Here is a 23,072-nt window from a genome sequence, read left to right as displayed (position 1 = left end):
TTGGTGACTTCAAGAGAAATAGTTGTGACCATGCTGTCTGTGAGAAAAACTTGGATACCTCACACACAGAGGTGACCCTCTGGAGCTGCAGGCTTCAGCTACACTTTCTGGAATTGAGCAAAGTCCCTGCCACAAGAGCTTCATTTTCTGCCATCCTTCTGCTGAGAAGACACTGAAGAGCCCAGCCTGTCTCCAGCTTCCCCAGCCCCCTGCTCCAAGCCAGCTTCTAGCCATTGGATCACATCCTTCCAGTCAGTCCCAGACCCCGGCACCAGGATCTGTTTCTCATTCTTGAATAGGAGGCAAAACTACATGAATTTTAATTTGACAGCCTTGAACCTGCTGTCCAAAGCCACACTCACTCCTATAAGCTAGAAAAGAAGACTGCTTATTTTATTAATGAGTTCAGAGTAAGGTTGTGGCATCAATCTTAGCAGCAAGGAGACCAGGAGAGGGAGGAGAGGGATGGGGGAGAGAGAGAGAGACCCAAGAGTCAGGTCCTAGCAGAGTTCAGGGAGGAGTCTCCCAGATTCACTGGGCAGAGGAATGACCGAAGAGTCTGGACCCAAGGGCCCCTTCAGATGGCTGGCTGCTCCCTCCCTTCATGTTGGCCTTCAGAAGGGTGGCCCGAGGTGCTCCTCATGCAGCCCTGCTTCAGAGTCAGAGGAAGTTTGCCATCCCTGGGAGGCAGCTGCGGGTTTCCAGGGAGCCTGTTGGTGGCTGTGTCTCAGACGGTTCCAGGCATGATGATCAGGAGGGTGGAGCCACAGCTCACTGGCTTCTAGGGGTAAATTTGTTTTCTCCTCTAAACTTCAGAAGAAGGTCCTGTGGGGAAGAGGAACAAACCAGGCAGGTGCAGGCCTGCGGGCGGGCACTCAGCCGAGGGCAAGGCCAACGGCAGGGAGCACACACTGCACCCCCAGAGGCACAAAGCCCTGCCGGCTTCCGGACGCCGAGCAGCCACACCCCGGCCATAGCCACGGCACACAGGAGCCAGGGAGGGAGCAGAAGGGACACCAGGGATGAGGTAAGAGGGGACCAGAAGGCAAAGGGGCCAAGGTCCCTCGAAAAGAGCAGATGGCAAATGACAGAAAACATAGGCCCACTGAGGCCACCCCACAAGCCACAGCCACAGTTGAGGTCAACTGACTTAGGAGCATGAGGCCCTAATGTTTTGAGAAACTTGTAACAGAAAAGTCATCACGGTCTGCCCCAGAAGCTGCCAGCTGCGGGCTTTAGGCCACACCAAACCCCAGGTTCATGGCCACCTACCAGCTCTGTCCATGGGCACCATCCTGTCACAGGGCAGGAAATACATCCCAAAGCTGGGTTCCACAGTGTCCCACAGATAGAGTCCAGAGTCAAGGGGGAGGGAAGGTGCCGAGGACACTGAGCCGGGCTCAGGCCACAGGTCACAACAGGACATGGACCAGTCAGATAGGCCAGCCCTGGTTCTTTGGATCAGCTTCAGTTGCTTCTAAACTGCCCCAGCTCTACCCCAGCATAGTGTCCTGGTGGAGTTCCCAGGGGTGGGCTCACAGGGAAGGGGAAATCCAGGCTGCACTTCCTTTTGGCTCTCTCAGCCCATCACGCCTGGTTTGAGGCGCTACCTGTGTCCAGCTGAGAATGGTGCTCACTGTTCCATCCTGCTCACGGGGGTGTGGTGGGGACCAAGGGCAGATCCCCAGGGCTGCGGTGAGTGAGGACACCCAGGTCTCAAGCATGCTACAAACTGGGCTCTGCTTGGCTTCCCTGAGCAGGAGGGCCTCTGAGTCCCACAGAATTGCAGCATCATCACCAGCAGGCCCAGGTGGCACTTCAGGGATGGCACATCCCCCAGACACCAGTCCAAAGAACCTGCTGACAGCGTGGGCAGCAGACGGCCACGACATGCAGCCCGCCTGCCTATTCACCATGGGGGCTGCTGGGCTCCGGTTGCAGGAGGAACCCATGTCTAAGCACGGGAGCACGGTCTTCAAGGAACTTTCAGACTGGCTGGGGGCTTTTGGCTGCAGAAGAGGGAAGAGAGGGGCTACATACGCAGAGCAGAGCAGGTTTGTTACACAAAACAGGGCTTTGTTATTCCAGGCAGAGCGCCTCCGGACTTCTCCCTTCACTGGGCTCCTGCTTTGGGTCCTGCCTGGACCCTGGGTTCCAGAATTAGTTGCTACAGGACCTTGATTTCTCTAAGACATACAGGACTCAGCCTCTGCTGGGAGGGGGAGCGAGCAGGCACAGCTGTGACAGGCAAGCATGGAGGTGGGGAGGTGCTGTGATGAAGTGAGGATGAAGGCCAAGAGAAGCGGGAGAGTGATGAAGGGAAGAAGGATGCAGGGGAGAGGAGTGAATGGGAGAGAGATGGACAGGAAGGATGGGGAAGTGGCAGGGAAGGGGAAGAGAGACAGAATGAGACAGAGAGATGTACAGAGAGACACGAATGAAACACACACAAAGACAGACCCTGGACCAAGGAAAACCTGCAGGGTGGGGCCAAAGCCTATGGCCCTGGCTACATGAGGTAAAGGAACTAAGGATCAGGAAGACCCTCCAGAGAACAAAAGACACAGAAGTCTTTAAACTAGCTGGTGATGGGGCTGGAGACGAAGTGCTGCGTGGAGAATCAGAAATCTGAGGCTTGTCCCTACTTCGTTGTTTACTTGGCCTGTTTTCCACATGGAAAGAAGAATTTGGACAAGACAGACTTAGAGACAGCTCTGGCAATACTTGAGGACTGTGACTTTGTTCTAGGCTTATTCTAGATGGGGAGCTTTCTAGGATCAATTATTACTAGATGTTGTGTGTTTGGGCCGTTCCTTCAAGCTGGAAGAGGGCTGGGGCTGGGTGAGAGAAAGTGGCCAAGATTCCTGAGGAGGAGGAGGAAGACAACAGAGTGGGCCAGGCGCCTGCACACACTTACAGCTCATCGTCATACTCCTTGGGGGGACAGACGGCGATGACAAGGTCGATCCAGTCCTGTGGGGAGAAGCTGTGTGACTCTGGGCCATGCTCAGTGGTCACGGCGTGTCTGCCCCTGACACTCCATTTCCATGCCTGGGCACCATGGCCCAGGAACAGCCAGCTGGGGTCTTCTCCCCATGGGAAGGTGGGCCCAGGTGGGGCTGGAGGTCCTCCTGGTGGGGAGGACTCTCACGGTGCAATCCTTCGGTCTGGGGAAGCTTCCAGTCTCTGAGGTTTCAGAACCACTGAGACCAGAGTTGCCAGGTCCTTGAATGACACCAGATTCCCAAATGGTGATCTGTGGACCACAGTCAGGCAAAAACCTCAGAATCACTCAGGAAATTACTTCAAATTCTAGAGTCATGGACTTGGTCCCCAGAAATCTGAGGTTAGGTCCTGGGAAACAGCATTTTCAACAAACTCCCTCGGTCATTCTGATGCACAGCCAATTAGGGAACTTCAGGCTCTTTCTGCTCCTAACATTTAAATCCCCTCAATGGCATCACCTCCATCCTTATCTTGTTCCTCATTGTCCATCCTTGGCTTGGGTATATCCAACACAAATTTTGTGGAATATCATTAGGCCCCTCCACCATGTAATCGTTCCTGATACTGAACTGAAATCTCTCCCCAGGACCTCCCTCTATTCAATCCAATTTTGCCCTCAAAATCACAGAAAACACTCTGTTCCCTCTACCCTAATGCAGCACTTCAGATAATCAGAGACAGTCATCGTGTTACCCGTAAGTCTTCTCTTCTCCACATCCCTTCATGTGGGTCCCAGGCCCATCTGGTCAGCATCCTTGGCACCGAACTTAATAGCTCAGGCTTGGCTGCCTGCATACAGTTGCACAGGTTGTGCACTGCACAACACGAGCAGGCACCATTCACACTGTAGTCTGTAGGAGGGCATCCCCTCTGATTGTGCAGAGCACAGGCTGGGAGACCTTACCTGGCAGTCCTGACCCAGGTGGGTGCCTAATGAGCCGGGGCAGATTACCGCCAGCCCCTCCTCCATTCTGGGCCCTCTACTTCTGTTAATGCTTTCTAGTAGCCCTGAGCACTCTTTTGATTCCTGTTTGGTGTGTACTTAGTGAAGACTTTAAGTCTTTTTCTTGGGTGGGCTGCCACATCTGGTCTTGTGAAGTCTATTTATGCTACTTGGCTTTTGGACTCAAGGTCAGAAACTGACTTTGTGAATTCTGTTTTGTCAGATTAAGACCACTGGCCAGATAGGATATGTGGGTGTCACCCAAGAGTTACTTGGACCTTGGATATCTGCTCTGGGATGGGGTACCCTGACTGTAAGGTCTGGCTGAAGAGGCCAGGGTTTGAGGCAGGCAGACCAGGGAGGGAAGAAAGGAGGGGGTTTGTTCTTACCCCTTGATTCCAGGCCTTCTGCAAGGCGGCCTCAGCCTCAGCTAAGGTGTAGTCTGTCACGATCTTGCCATTGATGGCCATGATCTCATCCCCTTTCACAATGCCACCTGCAGGAAAGGAAGGCTGACATGCAACTGGGCTCTACGTGGAAAACAGGGCTGCAGAAGGGGCCTGACTCTTGGATTCAGAAAGCTCATATAGGTTCAGAAAGCATAAGGGGTGACAATTGACCAGGTTACTCAAGGGCAGCACTTCCTTCCCACCCCATCCACACGCCCTCCCCCCAGCTCAGCAGAATCGGGACACCAGTGATGAATTACTGCCAACCCAACTTTTGTCCCTCTGACTGCAGAGGGAGGCTGACCTGCATTTCCGGTGAGGTTAACCAGAAACACAAGCTACTTCTGTGAGCCTCCTTCTCTGTGCTTCAGCCGTTCTGGTTGGTTTTAGGTCCCCGAGCCCGAGTTCTTTCCTGCCCCAGAGCCTTCTCATGATGTTTCACCTGGGGCACTTGCCTTCACTCTTTCCTCATGTGCTCCAAGTCTGAGATAAACTCTTGAGAGGTCTTCTCTGACTCACTCCCCACACCCAATCTCAAGTGGATCTTTCCCATTATTCTCTCATAACCTAGTATTCCCCTGGTCCTTTCCTGTACAGCATATTCACAATTTGTAATCATATATCTGTTTGTTGACTGGTGGTCCCTCCTATCAGACTGTCAGCTCCATAAGGGCAGGGATTGTATTTTTGATTCACCACTACATATCCAGTGCTTAATGAAATACCTAATACAAAATAGGAATCAACAGATAGTTCTTGAATGAATGAGTGTGGTTGAAGGTGTTCCTGGATAAGTGGACCTATGATCTGATAAGTTTGAGAAAAGCTGAAGTTATAAACTAAATAGAAGTATCGCTGCAGGACTTGTCAGAGCCTTGAATATACTAATATAGTATGTTTGAGTATACTGATATGCATTGTGCCTCTCCAAGAAGTTGATTGTGCATGGTTTCTCCACACAACTTCAACTTCAGAGCCTCTTCTTATTTTTTTGAGGCCTTGCTCCCAGCCCTGGTGTCCACAGAACATTCTGTGTTATGTTGACACCGTTTACCCAGGAGCCTCCCGGGCGTGAAGGCCTACCAGACTGTGGCGTGTGCTACTGAAGATGGCAGCTGTGGTGGCTTAAAACACATGTGCTCCTGGGGAACTTTCACCAGCTGCTTGTATGTCCAAGCAGTGTGGGACCAAACTGTAGACAGCAGCTTCTTCTGGACAGTGGGCCCGGGGAGAGGCAGCTTTCACATTTTCATTTTGTACAAACCCAAATGGAGCCGCAGGGCCAATAAGACAGTGCTCGGGCTGGGCCTTTGTAAGGAGGGGAGGGCCCAGGAAGTCACCCAGCCATCCTGGTGCTCTTTCCCTGCTAGACATGGCAGACAGGTGGGGCCGAGCATCAACCCTTCCCTCAGCTGGTGCAGGAAATGAGGGCAGAGGAGGAGGCTGTGAGCCGAGTGGGCAGAGGCGGGCTCCAGCAGCTGCCTGGTTGAGCAGGACCCCCTCCTATAGCAGAAATGAAGGCGCAGAGTGTGGCTGTGAGGGGCGAGGTCATGAAGGCCATGGGAGGCTGAGCTGGACTCACCCTAGTAACTCACGGAAGCCTGGCTGCCACCATGGCCAGGTCCCCTTGCCATCACTCCACCTCCTTCCTCAGGCCCACACCGCCCTCTGTTCTCACAGCTTATGGGAGAGACTCCAGCCTAGCACTGTCAAGAAGGGATCTGACCCCAGAATTCCCTGCAAGGGTGTGTGGTGTGTTCGTTGCTAAGTCATGTACAACTCTTTGCAACCCCATGGACTGTAGCCCACCAGGCTCCCCTGTTCATGGGATTTTCCTAGGCAAGAATACTGGAGTCAGTTGCCATGCCCTCCAGAGGATCGTCTCTACCCGGGGATCAAACCTTGGTCTCCTGCATTGCAGGCAAATTCTTTACCATCTGAGCTACCAGGGAAGCCCTCTTTGGCCTGCAAAGGGACTCCTCCTTCAAGGGCATCTATTCCTCCACAAGGAGTCGGGAGTACTGAAAAGCTGCCAGACTGGAAGAAGAATTCATTAGTGGTGGCATTTTGGACACTGACACATGAATGGGTTGATCGTTTGAGTCTGTGCCGGCTCCACAGAGGCTTCATTCATTAGCAGGGGGTGTTTTTTGTTGGTAAGGGGATCAAGGCAAAGCAAGAAGATCTGCTGCAGAAGGTCTCAAGCAGGGGTGGCACTTGTGCTGGCCAGTAAAGCAAAGGACCAAACAGTTGTGTCCAAGTGCTGCCTCCACTGCTGCTGGCTGCAGGCCCTGAACCCTTCCTGTGCCTCAGTTTCCTGAGATGTGAAATGAGAGTGATAGCCATATCTACTCTCAGGGTTGTATATGGATTAAATAGGTTAATGCACATGAAATACTTAGACACAGGCTATATGCAGGTACTTAGAATAGCATCTGGTGCAAGGTTAGTTCTGGACAGATGTTGGCTCTTACCGTTGTTGAAAGCACAGGTAAAGTTTCAGCGGTTTCTTGCCTTTACTTGTGCGGTCCTCTCTGCCTGGAAAGCTCCTTCTCTCCTTCTCAAGGCAAGCACTGACTTACCTTTAAAGGCTCAGCTCAGGTATCACCATCGCAGGGAGCCCTCCAGGCTGCCCCCTTTCCCTCAGTGGGTTAGGCCCTCAGGGTTCCCACAGCTTCCCTCTACCCTCTTAGTCCTTGGCCAGCCTGCAGCACACCACACTGTTACAGTCAGCATTCGGTGATTCTGAGGATGTTTCCACCCCTAGACAGGGAGCCTCTGGAGGGCAGAGTGGTGTCTGTGTGGCTCTGTGCTCCTGTGCCCATGAGGAACATGTGGGACTGCTGGATGGATCCAGCGGGGAGAGCATTCCTGAGAGCTGTCAGCCCGCTCCCAGCAGGCTGCTGTTTGCTTTCCTGGAGGAGCCGGTATAACCATCACACCATCCCCAAACCTGAGCATGGCTGGTCCCCACTCACCATGCCGCTCAGCAGCTCCACCCTCGTAAACGGCGGAGACAACCACCTTCCCGATCGGGGAGTCCACGCCGCCTTCCAGGGCCAGGTCTAAAGCTCCCTCCTGATGAGAGGGAAACAGGCCTTTGGAGCCAAGCAGACAACAGACTGTGGGCACCTGGGCACCCAGGACCCTCTTGGGGCCACAGAGAGGGCAGGAGAAGCCACAGGGGGCAGTGCTGTCAGCAAGAAAATGGGACGTGGGCACCAAGTGGGGCCTGGGCATGTGGTCCCACCAGAGGAAGGGGTGTCCCCATGGGGGCGGAGGAGAGTGGGGATCTGAGAAGTCACCCAGGAGTCACTTTGAGAGTAGGAGAAACAAGGGACCAAGACAGGAGGGGGCAGGGACAGAGAAGCGTGGTCCTCGCCCAGCCTCTGTGTGCCCCATACCTTCTTAATGCGCAGGAGCCGGACATCCTTCCCCATGATCTGCTCCGGGGTGAACTAGAGGAAGAAGACAGGGGTGAAGGATGCAGGTGGGGACAGGGGTGGGAGGGAAAGCCAGGCATCTGTGGGACTTTGGGCCCTGGAGAAGGGGTGGGCAAGGGGACCCTGCCCACCCCATTCCCATCAGTCATCAACCGGGGGCCCCATGGACACCCACACACAGAGATGGTTTGTCCCTGGGATTGTTGTGAGGACTGGGGGACAGCATGCCTGGTGTCACCAGCACAGCACCTGGTACGCAGTTAGTGCTCAGCAAGTGTAACTATTGTTATAAAGCACACGCACACACAGTTCACAGTGGAATGTTGTTTGAAAGAAGCCTTCACAGGCAAGAGCCTCCTTGGGGCTCTTCACAGCCCATAACTCATCCCCAGGACCCTCAGAGCCCAGAAGCATCGCCACCAAATAGACCATAACCCCCCGCCCCTGCTCCTGGGCTTACTCCCCAGGGCAGAAGAGTCATCTCTCACCATGGAGTAGGGGTCGAAGCCTTCCTCATATTTCCGGAAATCCTGGAAGCAAAGTGAGAGTGTTAGGGCTTCGGGCTCCTCCAGGGGCACTGCAGGAAATAAGCTTAGGGTGAAGGAAGACAGGGAATGGCTGGGAGGTAGGGAGAGAGTAGCGGGTAAGGAGGCAGCTGTGGCCAGCATGGGGGATGCGGGGAGGAGGCTGGTCGCCCCAACAGCCAGAGCATCTATGTCTGGGAGAAGCAGGAAGCTCGGGAAGCATTTGAAGGACCCCAGCCCTGGGCCCAGCACTGTTCTGGAGGGGTGGGCATCTGTGGCTGGCAGGGGCACCTGCTGACGTTGAGGTGGTCTGGGCAGCCTTGCTGAAGGTCTCCTTGCCCACAGCTTTAGGTCTTTCAGGCCCTTTCTCAGTCCCTCCAAGCCCACCTGAAGCCAGGTCCAGGTTCTGGGGGTGAAGCCCAGCTTTTCTCCACCCACTGCTCTGGCCCCCAAAGAAGGATGATACAGCTTAGGGGTCTTCCTGTGGAAACCAGCTACAGCATGATGCGTGGGGAAGGGACATCAGGCACCCAGAGGAAAAGGGGGTGTCTGTGCTTGCCCAGTGCCTGGTACCATTCTTCATGTCATGCTTATCTAGAATGCAAGGCTCCCCCAGAACTCTAGCCAAGGGAGGAGGAGGGAGACCCTCAGTTCAGAGGACCTGGCTTAGTGGGGGCTATGGGGACAACATCCCCAAGAAGTAGAAACAAAGTGATGAGAAGGGAGAAGGGGAAGCAGAGTCAGAAAGTATAGTCTTTCCAGGAATCACGCACAGAGAGTGGGAGCCCAGGGTCCACAGGCTGAGGGTCTGGGCACCCCAAGCCTCAGTCAGTCCCCTTGGCAAGGTGGGTGCAAAGGAGAAGCCCCGTGACCAATGCCCATACAAGCTTTGTTGAGTGGAGCCATCCCCCAGCACACAGTCACCTGGGCCCTACCGTGTCCTCTGGGGCCTGTGGTTGGCATCATGGGCAGCCACAGCCCCCTCTATGCCCAGCACAGAACAACCAAGCTCAGGGCACAAGACAGGGGCCAGAGAGCAGCAGACAGGTCCCTGGGCATCTGCCTCCCCTGCCTCCTCATAAGCCTTCATCACTCAGGCTCACCCCAAAAAAAGGCTGGGGGTCTCCAGCCTGGCCCAGCTCTGAGGCCATTCCCGGGCTGGCATGTGGGTGTCAGAGCAGCAGAGAAATCCATGGGCAAGAAGGGTAACGGCAGGACGTGGAGTCAATTCCCTTCTACTAAGAGGTCTCTGCCTACCCATGGCTGTTTCTTCTGGAAAACTGAGCTGTGCCGGCCATGGGTCTCCCTCTCTCCTTCCCTCTGAGGATCTGCTCTCAGTCACAGGCCAGGTGGCAAGGACTTGTGCCTTGCGTGAATTCAGATGAGAGATCTATAAGCCACTAGTGCCAGTCAGTCCTTGAAGAGGGAGTTAGCCCTTCATCCAACAGATTGGAGACACTGGGACCCAGAGAGGTGACATTCATGCCCAAGAGGGTGGTGGAAGATTTAGGAGCCTGACTGTGGAGCCTGACCTCCTAGGTTAAATTCAAATCCAGGGTCTGATACTGGCTGTGCCACCAAGGGCATGATTTCCAATGTCTCTGCATCTACAAAATGGGGATGATATAAGCGCTTACTTCCTAGGTTCTGGTAAAGATTAAAAGAGTTAAAATACATAACATATTTATAAACAGTGCTTGGCACAGCACACCTTGGGTACCTGTCACTGCCCAGTGGGTTATGGGCAGCCTCCTTAGAAGGCCCCCATGTCCCACTGTACAGCTGATATGTCCCCTTTCTTCCCTGCCTGCAGTCTGTTTCAGCCTGTAGTCATATATTAGGCTATTGGTGAGCATGTTGGTGGGCTTCCTGAGTGGCTCAGTGGTAAAGAATTTGCCTGTCAATGCAGGAGACACAGAAGACATGGGTTCAATCCCTGGGTTGGGAAGATCCCCTGGAGGAGGAAATGGCAACCCACCCCAATATTCTTGCCTGGAGAATCCCATGGACAGAGCCTGGCAGGCTACTACAGTCCATGGAGTGGCAAAGAGTTGGGCATGACTGAGCATGCACACACGAGGATGTTGGCTGCAAGATCTCCATCTTGGGCTCCTTCATTGGCAATGAGATGGCTAAACCAACGGCTGGCTCTGAGGATGTAAGCCCCAGGAGGCGGGAGGATAAATGGTTGCCTGCCTGAACCCACTTAGGGACCAGCAAGGACTTCTGCGGGCCCGTGCACAGGAATGCCCCCTGCAGATAGAGGTCCTTGGGCCCCACTTTCTTCCTGATGCTGGTTTGGGACCAGGTGGGGTTTGTTGAAGCTGTGATCTGCCTTGAGAAGGAAAGGAGGGGCAGGGGCAGGGAAATGCCTCAGGCGGCCCTTTCTCTCTACGGCTGGAGCAAGCAGCCATCTTGGCCTCTGTGACACTCTGAACGTTCCCTCTTCCTGCTCCTCTATGAACAAACAGCAGCAAAAGAGGTGAGTCCCCAGGGACCTGTGGCTTTCTCAGCTTGGGCATGGGGTCTCACCACCCCAGGGTTCCCACCTTATATGAGAATCCCCCAGCCCAGAGCCACAGGGAATGAGGGACACAGTTTTGGCCTGAGGCTGCCAGCAGATGGTGCTTGGGGCCACCTTGTCGCTGACAGGCACCGCAAGGGAGGTCAGAGTGGGAGGTGCAGAAGGAGGTACAAAGGACCACAGACACACGACGGGGATCCTTTTACTTGTCGGAACGCTGTCTGATAAACCACCATCCTCTTCAACATCTCCTGTGGCTGCCAGAGGAGAAAAAAAAAAAAAAAAAAAAAATGCTGGACTCTACCAATTGGTCTCGTCTGCCCCCTGGTGCCAGGCCTTGGGCCTGCCAGCCTGGGGCTGCCTGGCCAACATCCATCCCCAGACAGATGCAGCCTGATTTATGGTGGGGGGCGACCCTCAACACCCCCAGACACAGCAGCTACCAGTCCCAGGCAAGCAGACACCACCCATTGTCATCAGCCTGAAAACGCAATGCGGAGGCGTCTGCAGGCTTTCATGGGAGAGTGAACTTGCGCTCTTTGGGGAGCTGAGAGGACAGCTAAAACTCAAAATAACTATCAAAGTGGCTCCACCCTGACATTTGGATAGGCTTTCCTTGAGAGGGGAGTATAAACTCGAGCACAGCTCTTCTCACCGTGGGCGGGAGGCCTGTCAGTGGCCGGCACCCCTGGAGGGGGTGCACCTGGTCCCAATTTGCTCAGTCATAGGTGATGGGGGTGAGGGCAGTAGACCGTCCCCCTACCCCCCAGGACCACACCCCTCACTCGCAGCCCCAGTGAGGAGTGAGACATGAAATGGAGAAGGGAAATGGGTCAGCTTTGCTTACTGCCCCATCTGAGGGTGACCCACCGCAGGCCTTAGGCGCTCAGGCCAGGGCAACTGGAATTGCTATAGGTTTTGGCAAAATGCAATGGAGATAAGAACTTGGGCTTTGGAGTCTGAAAGACTGGAGTAAATAGTCAGACTTGGCTCTGCCTTGGACAACCTACTTAACCTCTCTAAGCCTCAGTTTCCTCAAGTGTTGAACCATCTCACTGGATTATCGTGAAGATTAAATGGGGCCTTACAGAGCCTGACACATGGAGGCTGATAATAATCAGTGCTGTTATTATTCTTACTTTGAGATGGCGCTCTAGGCCATTTGATCAAGTGAGGAACAGGAATTTCACTGGTTGTGGAAACAGCCACCTATACCCACATGGATTCACCGCCTGGCTAATGAGAAGGTTATTAGCCTTACAAAGAGTTATTGCAGAGTTATTACAAACTCTGTTTGAATCTCCCCTCACTTTTCCTCTAGAGGCAGCAGCAGCAGCCAGGGGAGACAGCCCATGTCCACTCCTCTGAAGCAGCCTTGCAGGACACCTGAGGGGCTTACCAGGACCTCGGATTTCACAGGTGGCCTGTAGACATAGTTGGACTCCTGGTGGACCATGACAGGCTTGGAGATGGTGGACACGCCAGGGCCTCGTGGAGGCTGTGGGCTTGGGCAGAATGTCTACAGGGGTTAGTTTAAAGAGAAGCCCATGTGAGGTCATGAGATGGGTGGCCCAGGCCAACCACGGCACTTTGACACACAGGCAAATTCACACCATGCACTGAGCCAGCCTGGCCCATTCGCCCTGTGGAATGTCCTAGGTGTGTGACCTTCAGCAGAGGGACAAGAAGTCCCTCAGCCACAGTGTGTCCTGAGGCTACAGAAACATTTGGGTGGTTCCAAGGAATCAGGGACTTGAGCCGGAGCCTGTTGTGGGGGCGCCAGCGGGCACTGTCACTCAGAGGATACTTTCAAGGCTCCCCCTCAGTGGCCACGGGTGCCATCCATCCTCTTCTCTTTCTAAGGAGGCAGCTGCAGTCCCCGGACTGCACACGCAGCATCTGCTGCTCCTGGTGGGTGGGCACAGAGGCCCTGGAGGCGGGGGCTGGGAGGGCGGACCAGTAAGCACAGCATCAGGAGAGCTGATGCAACATGTCTGCTTGGCTCTGACCCGCTTGATCATCTTGGGCAAGACAAATTGGGTCACAGCCCTGCCCCGAACGCTTCATGGGTCCTCACTGACTACCAAGCTCCTTGGCTCAGCCCCCAGGGGCTTCTCTCCCTTCCTTGGCAATCTCATCCCTCACTCCTTGCCCTCCTCACGCTGACTAGATTGAGCCCCCAAAGTGCTCGGCTTTCCTGCCTTGAGGCCTTTGCACATGCTCTTGCCTCCTGCTTTACCTGCCCAGGTGTTGGCTTGGGGGTCTCCACCTTTGGGGACCATTCCTTGAGCTTTTCCTCCCCACCCCTCCTGCATTTCCCTCATCTGTCATGGTGTGCGGGAGTTTCCTGCTGACTTGGCTGTCCTCCCACCAGACTCAGGACTGGGCTGTCCATCTTGTGCTGGCTCTCAGTGCCCAGCACAGCATCTGGCATAGAGTAGGAGTCATTAAACAAGTTACATGAGTAAATGAAGAACTTAGTAGGTGAGTGGACGCATGGGGCTGGGGGCAGATAGTGCCCTGGAAACCTTCCCCTGGCAGGTGCCTGTGGGGCTGACACGGGTGTTTGTTTCCACCACCCAAGACCTGCTGGGGGCAGGGCTGACTGTGCAGACGTGTGGTGGTCCACATGTCCCACTGCAGCACTGATGACCCTCGCCCGAGCATGCAGGGAGGAGGAGGATGGGCAGGGTTGGTGATGCACGGACTGAAGTGCTGATGTAGAGAGATGAAGCTAACTGAGACAGCTAACCCCCAACCTTCATGGCTTTTATGTCACTTAAGACATTTAGGGTCCAGTTTTTCAGGGGCTCCTTGTGTGTGGGGAGCTTTTATTTTTCTCTCTGCTCTGATCAGGAACTAACAGTGAGAACTTCATGATGACTGGAGGAATCTGTGAAAGTGAGACCTGGTTTTGAATCTTGACCCTGATTCAAAAGGCTGCAGTTTACCTCTGATCTCATATTTGCAGCTTTACCCAAATTTTCTTGTACCCTGATCTGTCACTGATGATAGGCAATGTCTATTGAGCACCTCCTGTGTGCTCCAATTATTAACTTAGAATGAGTTCATGTATTAATTCATTTGATCCTCATAATAAGTTAGCATTCCCATTTTACAGATGAGGAAACCCAGGCTCAGACAGATGAAGCAGTGCACGCCCAAAGTCATAGAGCCAGCGACTGAGCCAGGATTCAAACCTGGGTAGTTCCGTCTTGTCATTGTCATGTCCTTGGCACCTGAAGTAGCCTTCTCCCATCCTACATGTATCACTATCCCCCAAGGCTTAGCTCTGAAGAGGTGCCGTCAACCTTCCATTAGAATGAATCCCTCCCATAGCACCTAGCCTGTGCTGCTGCTATAGCGGATTCCCGCCTGGTCAGCTGTTAATCCTTTAGCTGGCAAAGTCCTGGACAGCACAAGAGTGCCCACTGTCTCTGTGCTGTCTTCAGCTCTGCTCCCCGCACCCTGCCGCCACGGCCCCGACACAGAAGCACAGGGAAGGTGCCCAGTTGATTGCGGAGCTGAATTTGTTGAGGGAAACCTGCTGCCCCTCTTGGTGGGGGCCCCTCTCAAGAAGGATGTGGGCTTCTGTGCCAGACTCACTCAGCCCCCTGCAAACCTGCTCTGGCTGGGCCTGGGGGCAAGACATCCTTGAAATGCCAGACTTCTGTCAGGGCTCAGGGCTCAGGGCCCCACTGGGAGTCCCTCTGAGAGGCCCCTGCTGGCAGTTGCAGCCTTGTCAGCATCTGGTACTTTGTTCCCAAATTCTTTCCTCCAAGTGCTCCCCGAATGCTCTGAGATGCTTAGTCTGCACTTCATGCAGGAACCCAAACCCATGCAGCAAAGGTTAATAAAAACAGCTGATCGGGTACTACTGACTACCCTGCCCTCAAACCCCACTCTTAGCCGACATGAGCTGCTGAAGTTCTGACTGAAGTCTTCCCTTACAGCTACTGGAGCAGAGAAATATTTCATTTTTCCCTCCCAGAGATCAAAGCTCTGTGTCTTCACTGTGGATTGCCTCTTAGTCTTTGGCTTAAGAACAATTAATGAGGAATATGTCTTTTTGAGAAAGATCACTGTTCTGCCTGCTGACATCCAAGAAAAAGGTCCCTAATCTTTTAGCTGCAAATTTGGAACTTTCTAGGAACTATCCATTTTCATTTTTTTCCTAGCTGGCAGTTGGCTAGAAATTTCTGGGTATTAGGCTTCAAGCTAATATAGTTGGCTAGTGTCGTAGAAAAAGGCTTGGTAATGTCTTAATACTTCAGTGGACGGTGTTATCACCTCATTTACAGAGCCTAATACCGCTCCCCTGTTAAACAGAGGATTCATTCACCACATTCAAGGCTTTCTGAGCTAATATCAAGAAACCACTACCTGGCATATAAATAGAGCTCTGGCTCTTCATTAATACAGCCTTGCAAGTGCTACAGTGGAGGTTACCAGCCAGTACTAGCCAAGAGGAGCAGAGAGAACAATCGACACTGATACACTGTTGCTCACCCCAAGTATCACAGGCAATTCACCATACCATGCAGCACTTCAAAATCAGCAGAAGCCATAGACATGCAGGAAGTCCACAACTGCAGGCTGGGAGCCAGTTCCTGGAAAAGGGGCTGGGGTGATGTTTCCTCCCGTCTGCACTCACAGGAGCAGAGCAGGACGTAGGAAACAGCAGCCCGGCCCACTCTTCCTGCTTCCCTGCATTGCATGCGGAACTGAGGCAGTACCTTCTGGGTGGGTGGGAAGCTCCGATCGGGGACAGGAGAGTTGGCAGGCTTCCCCCCGTGGTTCTTGGCCTCCCGGTCCTCTGCTGGATTGCCTGTCTCCCCAGTGCGCAACGGGTGGTTGCCCAGCGCTTCTTCCAGTGCCGAGGGCAGCGGGCGGGTGGGAGTGAGGTCTTGCGTGGGAATGGAGGGCGGGGGAGGGATGGGAATGGGGGGTGGAGTGCGCTGCACCCAGGGCGAGGAAGAGGCACTCAGGCGGCCCGATGAGGGCAGGACAGGGGGTGCGGACACCTTGGAGGGTGGGTTGGAGGGTGGAGGGTGAGGCATCACAGGCAAGGCAGAGGCACTCTTGGGGGGATAGTAGAACATGTCCAAGGGGATGTCATCCAGGTCAGTGGTGTGCAGGTGCAGCCCGCCTGCGAAGCGTCTCAGGGGCGGGGCCAGGGGAGACACAGAGGGCGGGGGAGGTGGGGGCCCTGTGGTCATCTGGGGGTGGCAAGGAAGTTCTGTCACTGAGGAGTGCCCCACTTCACGATACACCGAGTCTAATGCTCATCTGTTTCTCTTGCTGCTGGAGACCCACCACCCTCAAACCCGAACCTTGGAAATGGGAGGGGCAGTCAATTCTCTGCCCCCTGGGTGCCCAGCTGATCCCATACCAGGTGGCCAGTAGGGGGTACCCAAACGCATGGGAGTGATGAAAAGGCAACCATATAATTCATCATCTAAATTGGAACGCACATGACAGGGAAAAGTACACTCTTAATAATTATGCCAGGACAGCAGGCCACACTGATCATCTCAGATGGGCTGGGACTTAGAGGTCACTCTGGAAATAAGCCCAGAAATACAGACACACCTCCCTCCTCAAGAGGGGAGCAGGGAATGGGCTGGTCAGCAGCCCTGGAGGGTGAAGCCTGTCAGTGGCCAGACTGCCTCCCTAGCATGGGGACATGCTGCCTCCCGCTGTCCCCAGGGTGGGTGGTTCCAAAGGCAGCAGGAGGGTCTACACAGACAGAAGGGCTCTGGGAAGGGCTCTGTTACCTCTGAAATCTCATTATCAGCAGAGGAAATCTGCTCAAGGCGTGTCTGACAGAGCCTTTCCACCCAATACTGAATCTTTTCCGACTCCTCAAGGTCTTCCCGCTCTGTCTCAGATACCTGGGACCCACGGCCAGCGCAAAATGGAGAAGACAGAGGGTACACGGAGTCACACGTGGGCGGCACACTCGAGTCAACAGTTCAAAGCACTTCTTAAAAAACCCAGAGGACTGCTGAATGTGTCAACTACCTAGAAAAAGCCCCAGGCTTATTCCACCTGGCCCCAGTGGAGGGGAAATAGGGAGAGAGGTGTTGGGGTGTTAGCTTACAGCAGGTGTAGGCAAAATTCGAGAAGGGGCTCATGCCTTGCATGGGATTAGCTGTCTTTAGGATTCCCACAAACCCTGAGGCTCTTAGGATTCTCCAAAAATGGTCCTTTTGTAGGCACATTCCAAGAGTCCAGCTTTACTGTTTGTTTCTTTTTCCCCTCATTCCAGGCTGCCTTGTCCTCAGGAGCACAAGTTCAATGTTATCTTTAATTCTGTAGCTAATTTGTTCTAATGTCAAATCTAATGCACTTCACATTTTCCAGGATTTCTCTGGTTTTGTAATCTAATCAGCTTGGCATTCTCATAACCTGAGTTGGTGATGGAGGTGGGGTGGGAGCTCAAACTGACCCAGATCTAATGACAGGTGAGTAGAAGGCTAACTTCAGATCTACAGTCTGGGCAGAAGGGTTAGCCTCAGACCCAAACCCTGAGCAGGGAGGCCAGCTTTACGGCCATACCAAGGAGGAGAGGCCTAGCCTTGTGCTCAATCTGGTGGGGTGGGGGTTGAGGACAGACACAGACCTCTAGCCCTGTGCATCGAGGCCAACCTGAGACCCACAGTCTGGGCAGAGAGGCCAACTCCTGAGCAAGGAGGTGAATCTTGATCCCAACATACACACCTTAGCCAGAAGCTAGTCTCACGCTGGGGAGGTGGGAAGATCTCACCCTCCAGCCTGGGGAGGGGGCTGGGCTCACTCGATCCTCAGACTCCATCTGGGAATAGCTACTCTAGCTGGTTCCCTGAGAGCATGGTGGGAACCAACCAAACTGTCCCAGGGATGCTCCCTGCCCTGGGAGCAGGACATGTCATACCTCCTGGGCCAGCCGGTTGATCTTCAGTTGCTTTTCCTTCTCCAGCATTTCCTCTTTCTCTTTGTAAAGCTTCTGCTCAAACTCCAGTTCCTTCTTATTCTTTCTCAACTCCTGAAGGCTATCATACTTGGCTTTCTTCTTATCCTTTCCTTTCTGAGCAGATGTGGCATTGTTTATACAAGGGTTACAAGGCAGTGTTGACATTGGCACAGCACAGCAAACAGGGCATTCAGACAACAGCAGGCACCTCCCCCCATGAGTCCCTCTCCTAGGTCTGCTCAATCACACTCGGCACTGGGGCACTGGGCTTCGGCTTTAGAACAGGCAGGATGCTGCTACCCATCACAGAGTAAGACACACTTCCTGCGCCAGTCAGAAGAGCTGGCTTACTAGTTCACTAACAAGCTGTGTGACCTTGGTTAAGCTCCTTAACCTCTCTGGGCCTGGTTTATCTCACCTCCAAAATGGGAGAAATACCTGCCCTACAGGTTTGCCATCTAGAGCCAATGAAATAACATCTATGAAAGCACTTTATAAGCTTCCAAATGCTGTATTTTCAAAAGGCACTGTATTTATTTCCCAGTGTCTGGGCATAGGCCTTCTCCATTATCTGGATGTTCAGATACCACAGAGGCATCCTGGTAGATTCTAGAGAAAATCTGGGACAGATGGCTAAGCCTCATTTACAGAGATCCTCTGTCCTGAGCTAGAGGAGAAGGATGGCAGCCTCAGACCTGGAAGCCCAGAGCCAAGGACATCAATTTTGTCCTGCTGCTTTAACAGCAGACCTTTTCCTCCTGCAGAGTCCAAACCCACTGTTTCCTCTGAACTAGGTGGACTAGGTAGAAACTGTAGGGCTGGGAGTTGGTGTGGAGGGGTAGGTAGGAAGGATGGCCCAAGTGTTCTTCACTGGCACTCAGGGTTCCAGAGGATTGGGGGAGGGAAATGGAGGGCAAATGGACTTCTTTTTCCTGTTTGAATTAGACCACAAATTCTGCTTTCCCGGCTGCTTCTCCCATGGGCTTGCAGGGAAGCCAAGGAGTAAAGAAGGAAGAGAATTAAGACTTATGGACTGCCTATGTACCAAGAGGTTTACATTGCTTATCCCATCCATGGGGCTTCCCTGGTGGCTCAGACGGTAGAGAATCTGCCTGCAATGCAGAAGACCCAGGTTCAATCTCCCTTCTCTTGATGAAGGTGAAGTCCCTTGCCTGGTGTCAAACATCTAGTAAGTGGTGGTGCCAGAATTTGGACTAGAGTCTTCCAGGTCCCACAGTTTCCCCACTGCACCCTGATGAGCTGGGGGCAAGGGGAGCAAGGCAGGAGGGAGTGTTGGCCCCTCGTACAGCATGGAGGACAGGGGCCAGGAAACAGGGAAGGAGGAAACCCACACGTTTGCTGAACTCACCCCCACCCTCCCAGGCCTTCCTGGGTGGGGCCTGCTCTCAGAACTCCTGAATCATCCCATCATTCAAGGCCAGGAATGAGAAATGGAGTTTCCCAGCAATGGACACACAACTTTGTCCACAGCTGAGGGGCCTGGATCATTACAGACCTGTGACTGAGTCATTCTGTCCCCCACCTCTGTGCACAGGTGATTTGGAGATGGCCCCCCATCTAGCAGATGGGGGCCCCACCCTCAGAGCAGTCTATGCGCCACTTGAGAAAATGGTTTTCACTGCTTCAGAGCCCTGCTTGGTTCCTTCTTACCTTGTTCACTAGACTCTTGGCTCAGTTGATAGATGACTCTTTACTATCGCATTATTGATTCAGACAACTCCCCAAGAGGAGTCAGAACCATTCTGCCCAATGGCAGCTTGCTAGACTAAGGGCATGACCTCCCACAGGGACCTTCATAATAGGCATGGCCATTCTACTGTTTAACACCAGTGTTAAGATTTTAGAGCTAGGGCTCCAGGGCGGGGAGGGAGATGTGGCAGTTTCTGTCCCATCTCCAAGAAAAGAGCACCTGCTTACTGATGCAGAAAGGCAAGCTGCCCCACAGCGTTGCATACTGATCTCATAGTAGCCTTCTCCGTATGGGTTACTTAGCTGTTTGTGAATCTGCCTCTCTTGTCAGAGGGCAGGCTCCTACCAGTAGGGTTGGTCTGCATAATTTAGTAAAGCAGTCCTGGGGAAAGGACTCAGTCAGAACCACAAAGCCTTCGGGCACCGGAATAGACTTTGTGAGGCCACAGGCCTGGGCTCCTTGAGCCCCAGAGGGCCCAGGAAGACTCTGAATAGTTATCTTTTCAAATAAGGGGAATTTTGTGCACTGCTGATCACGACCATCGAAGGCCACTTGTAATACCTAGGGACTTGGTTCAAGCTGCTTGGAGACAAAGCATCTCATATAACTCTAGAAAAAAAATGTCAGTGGATTTTCAGAGTCAGCCTGAGGGACATAATTCTGTTGTCCTTTAGCGGTCAGTTAAATTCACTGCAAATGTTCCCTCTGGTCCAGACTGAGAGGACAGGCAGGTGGGGGGGTGCTCTTGCCTCTACCTTCACATGATTTTTCTCTCTTTTGGAAATGAAATGAAAACCAAAACACAAGCGATTTCTAGAATGACTAGACTACTGAGTAGAGGAAAACAGGCTTTCCTCTTTACCAACAGCGATTCTCAAGTGCTGCAATTTCTGATGGGAGGTGTGTGTAAAGGAGACACTAATTCTTTTAGATTTACCTAGTTATTAGTGCTCGGAAAAGAATTTGCCTGTACATCTCCTTTTATTATTTTTTCAAGTAAAATCCTCTGTGTGTGTGGTGGTGGGCATATGTGTGCATGTGTGTGTGTGTGTGTGTGTTATCCTGTCTAGTAGAGGTAGCATATAGAGAAGAATTAGAAACTGAACCCAGTGAAATATCATAAGCCATAGAGTCAGCCTGTAAGATGAGAAGGACAGCCCATGAGACCAAGACCTTTCTGAGAGAGGGGCAGTGTAGAAAGGGATCCCCTGAGATGCTCTGTTGTGCTTATTCAGTGCCATACAGATCATTATCTGTGCTCCTAGGTAAAGACATTTACCCCTGTCAAGAGCAATACTGCCATCTATTATCTTAACAGTACCATGTTACAGGAAGGGGGTGGTTGTTTCCAGCACATCAGATATTCCCATTTTCCAGACAGGGAGACGTTACATATCATCAAGGTCACCCAGCTGCCAGTGTTTTGGTTTCTGGGGAATTGACATCCTGCCAGAAAGAGCCAGTCTAATGATAACACCTAAATTAGTTCACCCAGATTTATGCTGATGCCTGATTTCCAAATACCAAGTCATTCTGAATGTCCAATCTACAAATATTAACAGCAACATTTTCCTAATCAAATGCCAAAGTGATTTAGGAAAAAAAAAAAAAGAGGGAGCTTTATGGGGTCTGGAGATACAGGAATAAGATTTAGAGAGAAAACTCAAGGCCCCAGAGCCCAGAAAAATGCATTATCCTGGGCACATGCAGGGAAATTTCTAGGATAGAGCTAGGATTGGTGCGGCTTTGAATCCAGCCTGAGGCAGAAAAATCCCCACCCTGGAGCCAGTCTGTGTCTGGTGCAGTCAGCTTCATAACCTGTCCTGCATGCACCCAATTGGATTTTTCACTCTGTCTGACCTTGGCTTCTGCTCTTAGCCTCTGGTCTTACTTGATAGAGAAACAAAGCAGAAGATTCCTGCCATGGCTCTGCCCTGCCCCGTGCCCAGTGGGCCTGGTGCCGACCCAGCGGAGCCTGATGGTACCTGGGCAGGTCTCCACCTGTGAATACTTCCCCCACGGTGCCCCTGTGACAGCGCCCTGTCCTGTGACATCAGGCATCAGAGAGGCACAGAGAGGGTTAGCTCCCCCAGTAAACAGGTGGTCACACTGTTGAGAGGCAACAGGAAAAGAAGCAATGGGAAAGGTCAAAACCCACAGCAAACTCAGCTGCCAACAGCACTCTGTCCTGGCCTACCTTCCGGATGGTTGGGAATTTGCCATCGTAACGATAAAACCAGCCAAAGGCTATAAGAACACAGAGAACAAAGTGATGAGAGGCAGATCAGCTTAACCAGGGCATCCATAGGCAGCAGCCGGGAGCTGGGTTCCCAAAGAACGTGTGGCTTTGGGAGATGAAAGCAGCCCCAGCAAATCTAACAGCCAAACCACACCCTCTGCCTCTCCACTTACCTGGCCTCACCCAGGTTGTAAAGCAGGCCCAAGACAACCCGAGAAACGGCCTGATTCCCAGGCCCTGGGCCGCTGTCAACTGCCTCCCCCTGGACACTGGCTTCAGAAGTCAGTGCCAGAAAGTCAAGATAAAGCCCCTTGTAGAAGGATGAGCTTTTCCCCATCATAGCCACAGTCTGCAAACACAAAGCCCCATTGAGTGAGGCCTCTCCTAACCGGTGTAGGGTCCCTCCATCCAAGAAACAACCCAAAACAAAAGGGAGCCTGGGTCTCTGCCTAGAACGACAGTCAGACAGGACAGAACTGTCTGCCTCACAGTGTGGTCCATGTCCTCAGGTTTTAACGTCAAAAGAGGAGACCCTGCAGGGTGGGGGGAGGGGGTCAGCCCTGGGAAAGATGCTCAGGCAGCAGTTGGCAGAAGAACTGCCCCCAGAAAAGCATATCCCTACCCAGGCCAGATCCGCAGCTCCTGCCTTCCCCAACAACATCATGAAGGATGGGCTAATATCGCAAGGCTAAAGCTCCCTGGCCAGTGGTGATGGCTTAATGACCCACCCTTGACCAGCCTGAATTTTGGAACAGGATCTAGAAAGTCCCCCTGCTGGAGCCAGCACTTCCCTCTTAGTTGCTGGATGTTGGGGAGGTCTAGAGAGCCCTAGGGGAGAGGCCAGGCCACCAGAGGAGGAACCTGGGCCTGTGGGGCATTAAATATTTGATTCAGTGGTTCCAGCTGACATTTCAGTCCGGGCACAGGTCTTTTCCTCAAGGTTTTGCGGGCAGTGCTTGGACCAGGTCGGGGGCTTGGAGGAGCTTCCCAGACTCCAGGAGTCCCCACCACGTACTGGCCCCGCAGAGCTGAGAGTGTGCAGGTTTGGCAGGAAGAAGCAGGCAGGGCAAGCAGAGCAGCAAGGCCAGGAAGCGAAGCAGGGGCCGCAAACCTGCTCTCCCCGCTTGTCCGTGCCTCCGTCCAAGTCATCTGCTGGGTCAAACTCAGGGTCCACGCCCAGATCATCTACCCAGGAAAAGGGGAGGAAGCTGGTGAACCAAGAGGGACTTGGAAGACCAAGGGGCCAGAGGTGGTTGGGGGAGCCCAGGGGCCTGTGAC

At 53.1% G+C, this 23,072-nt stretch overlaps 1 protein-coding gene across 1 annotated transcript in view; it reads right to left on the bottom strand.

The window, feature by feature from the left end:
• Nucleotides 1–844: 844 nt before the first annotated feature.
• Nucleotides 845–23,072, bottom strand: part of USH1C (USH1 protein network component harmonin) — a 48,329-nt gene continuing 26,101 nt past the window's right edge. Inside the window, 13 exon segments of the mRNA XM_019974514.2 lie at nucleotides 845–2,032; nucleotides 2,918–2,973; nucleotides 3,380–3,382; nucleotides 4,339–4,445; nucleotides 7,377–7,476; nucleotides 7,803–7,856; nucleotides 8,330–8,371; nucleotides 11,096–11,146; nucleotides 12,289–12,408; nucleotides 15,626–16,108; nucleotides 16,667–16,783; nucleotides 17,806–17,958; nucleotides 21,753–21,802. Of these exon segments, the coding sequence (XP_019830073.2) occupies nucleotides 1,906–2,032; nucleotides 2,918–2,973; nucleotides 3,380–3,382; nucleotides 4,339–4,445; nucleotides 7,377–7,476; nucleotides 7,803–7,856; nucleotides 8,330–8,371; nucleotides 11,096–11,146; nucleotides 12,289–12,408; nucleotides 15,626–16,108; nucleotides 16,667–16,783; nucleotides 17,806–17,958; nucleotides 21,753–21,802 (1,463 nt within the window). The 3' untranslated portion in view covers nucleotides 845–1,905.

Source organism: Bos indicus, chromosome 15 (genome assembly GCF_029378745.1).
Source record: "Bos indicus isolate NIAB-ARS_2022 breed Sahiwal x Tharparkar chromosome 15, NIAB-ARS_B.indTharparkar_mat_pri_1.0, whole genome shotgun sequence".
In the NCBI taxonomy this organism is placed as follows: Eukaryota; Metazoa; Chordata; class Mammalia; order Artiodactyla; family Bovidae; genus Bos; species Bos indicus.
Note: the sequence above shows the minus strand (reverse complement) of the source record. Positions and strands in the feature narration are given on the sequence as shown.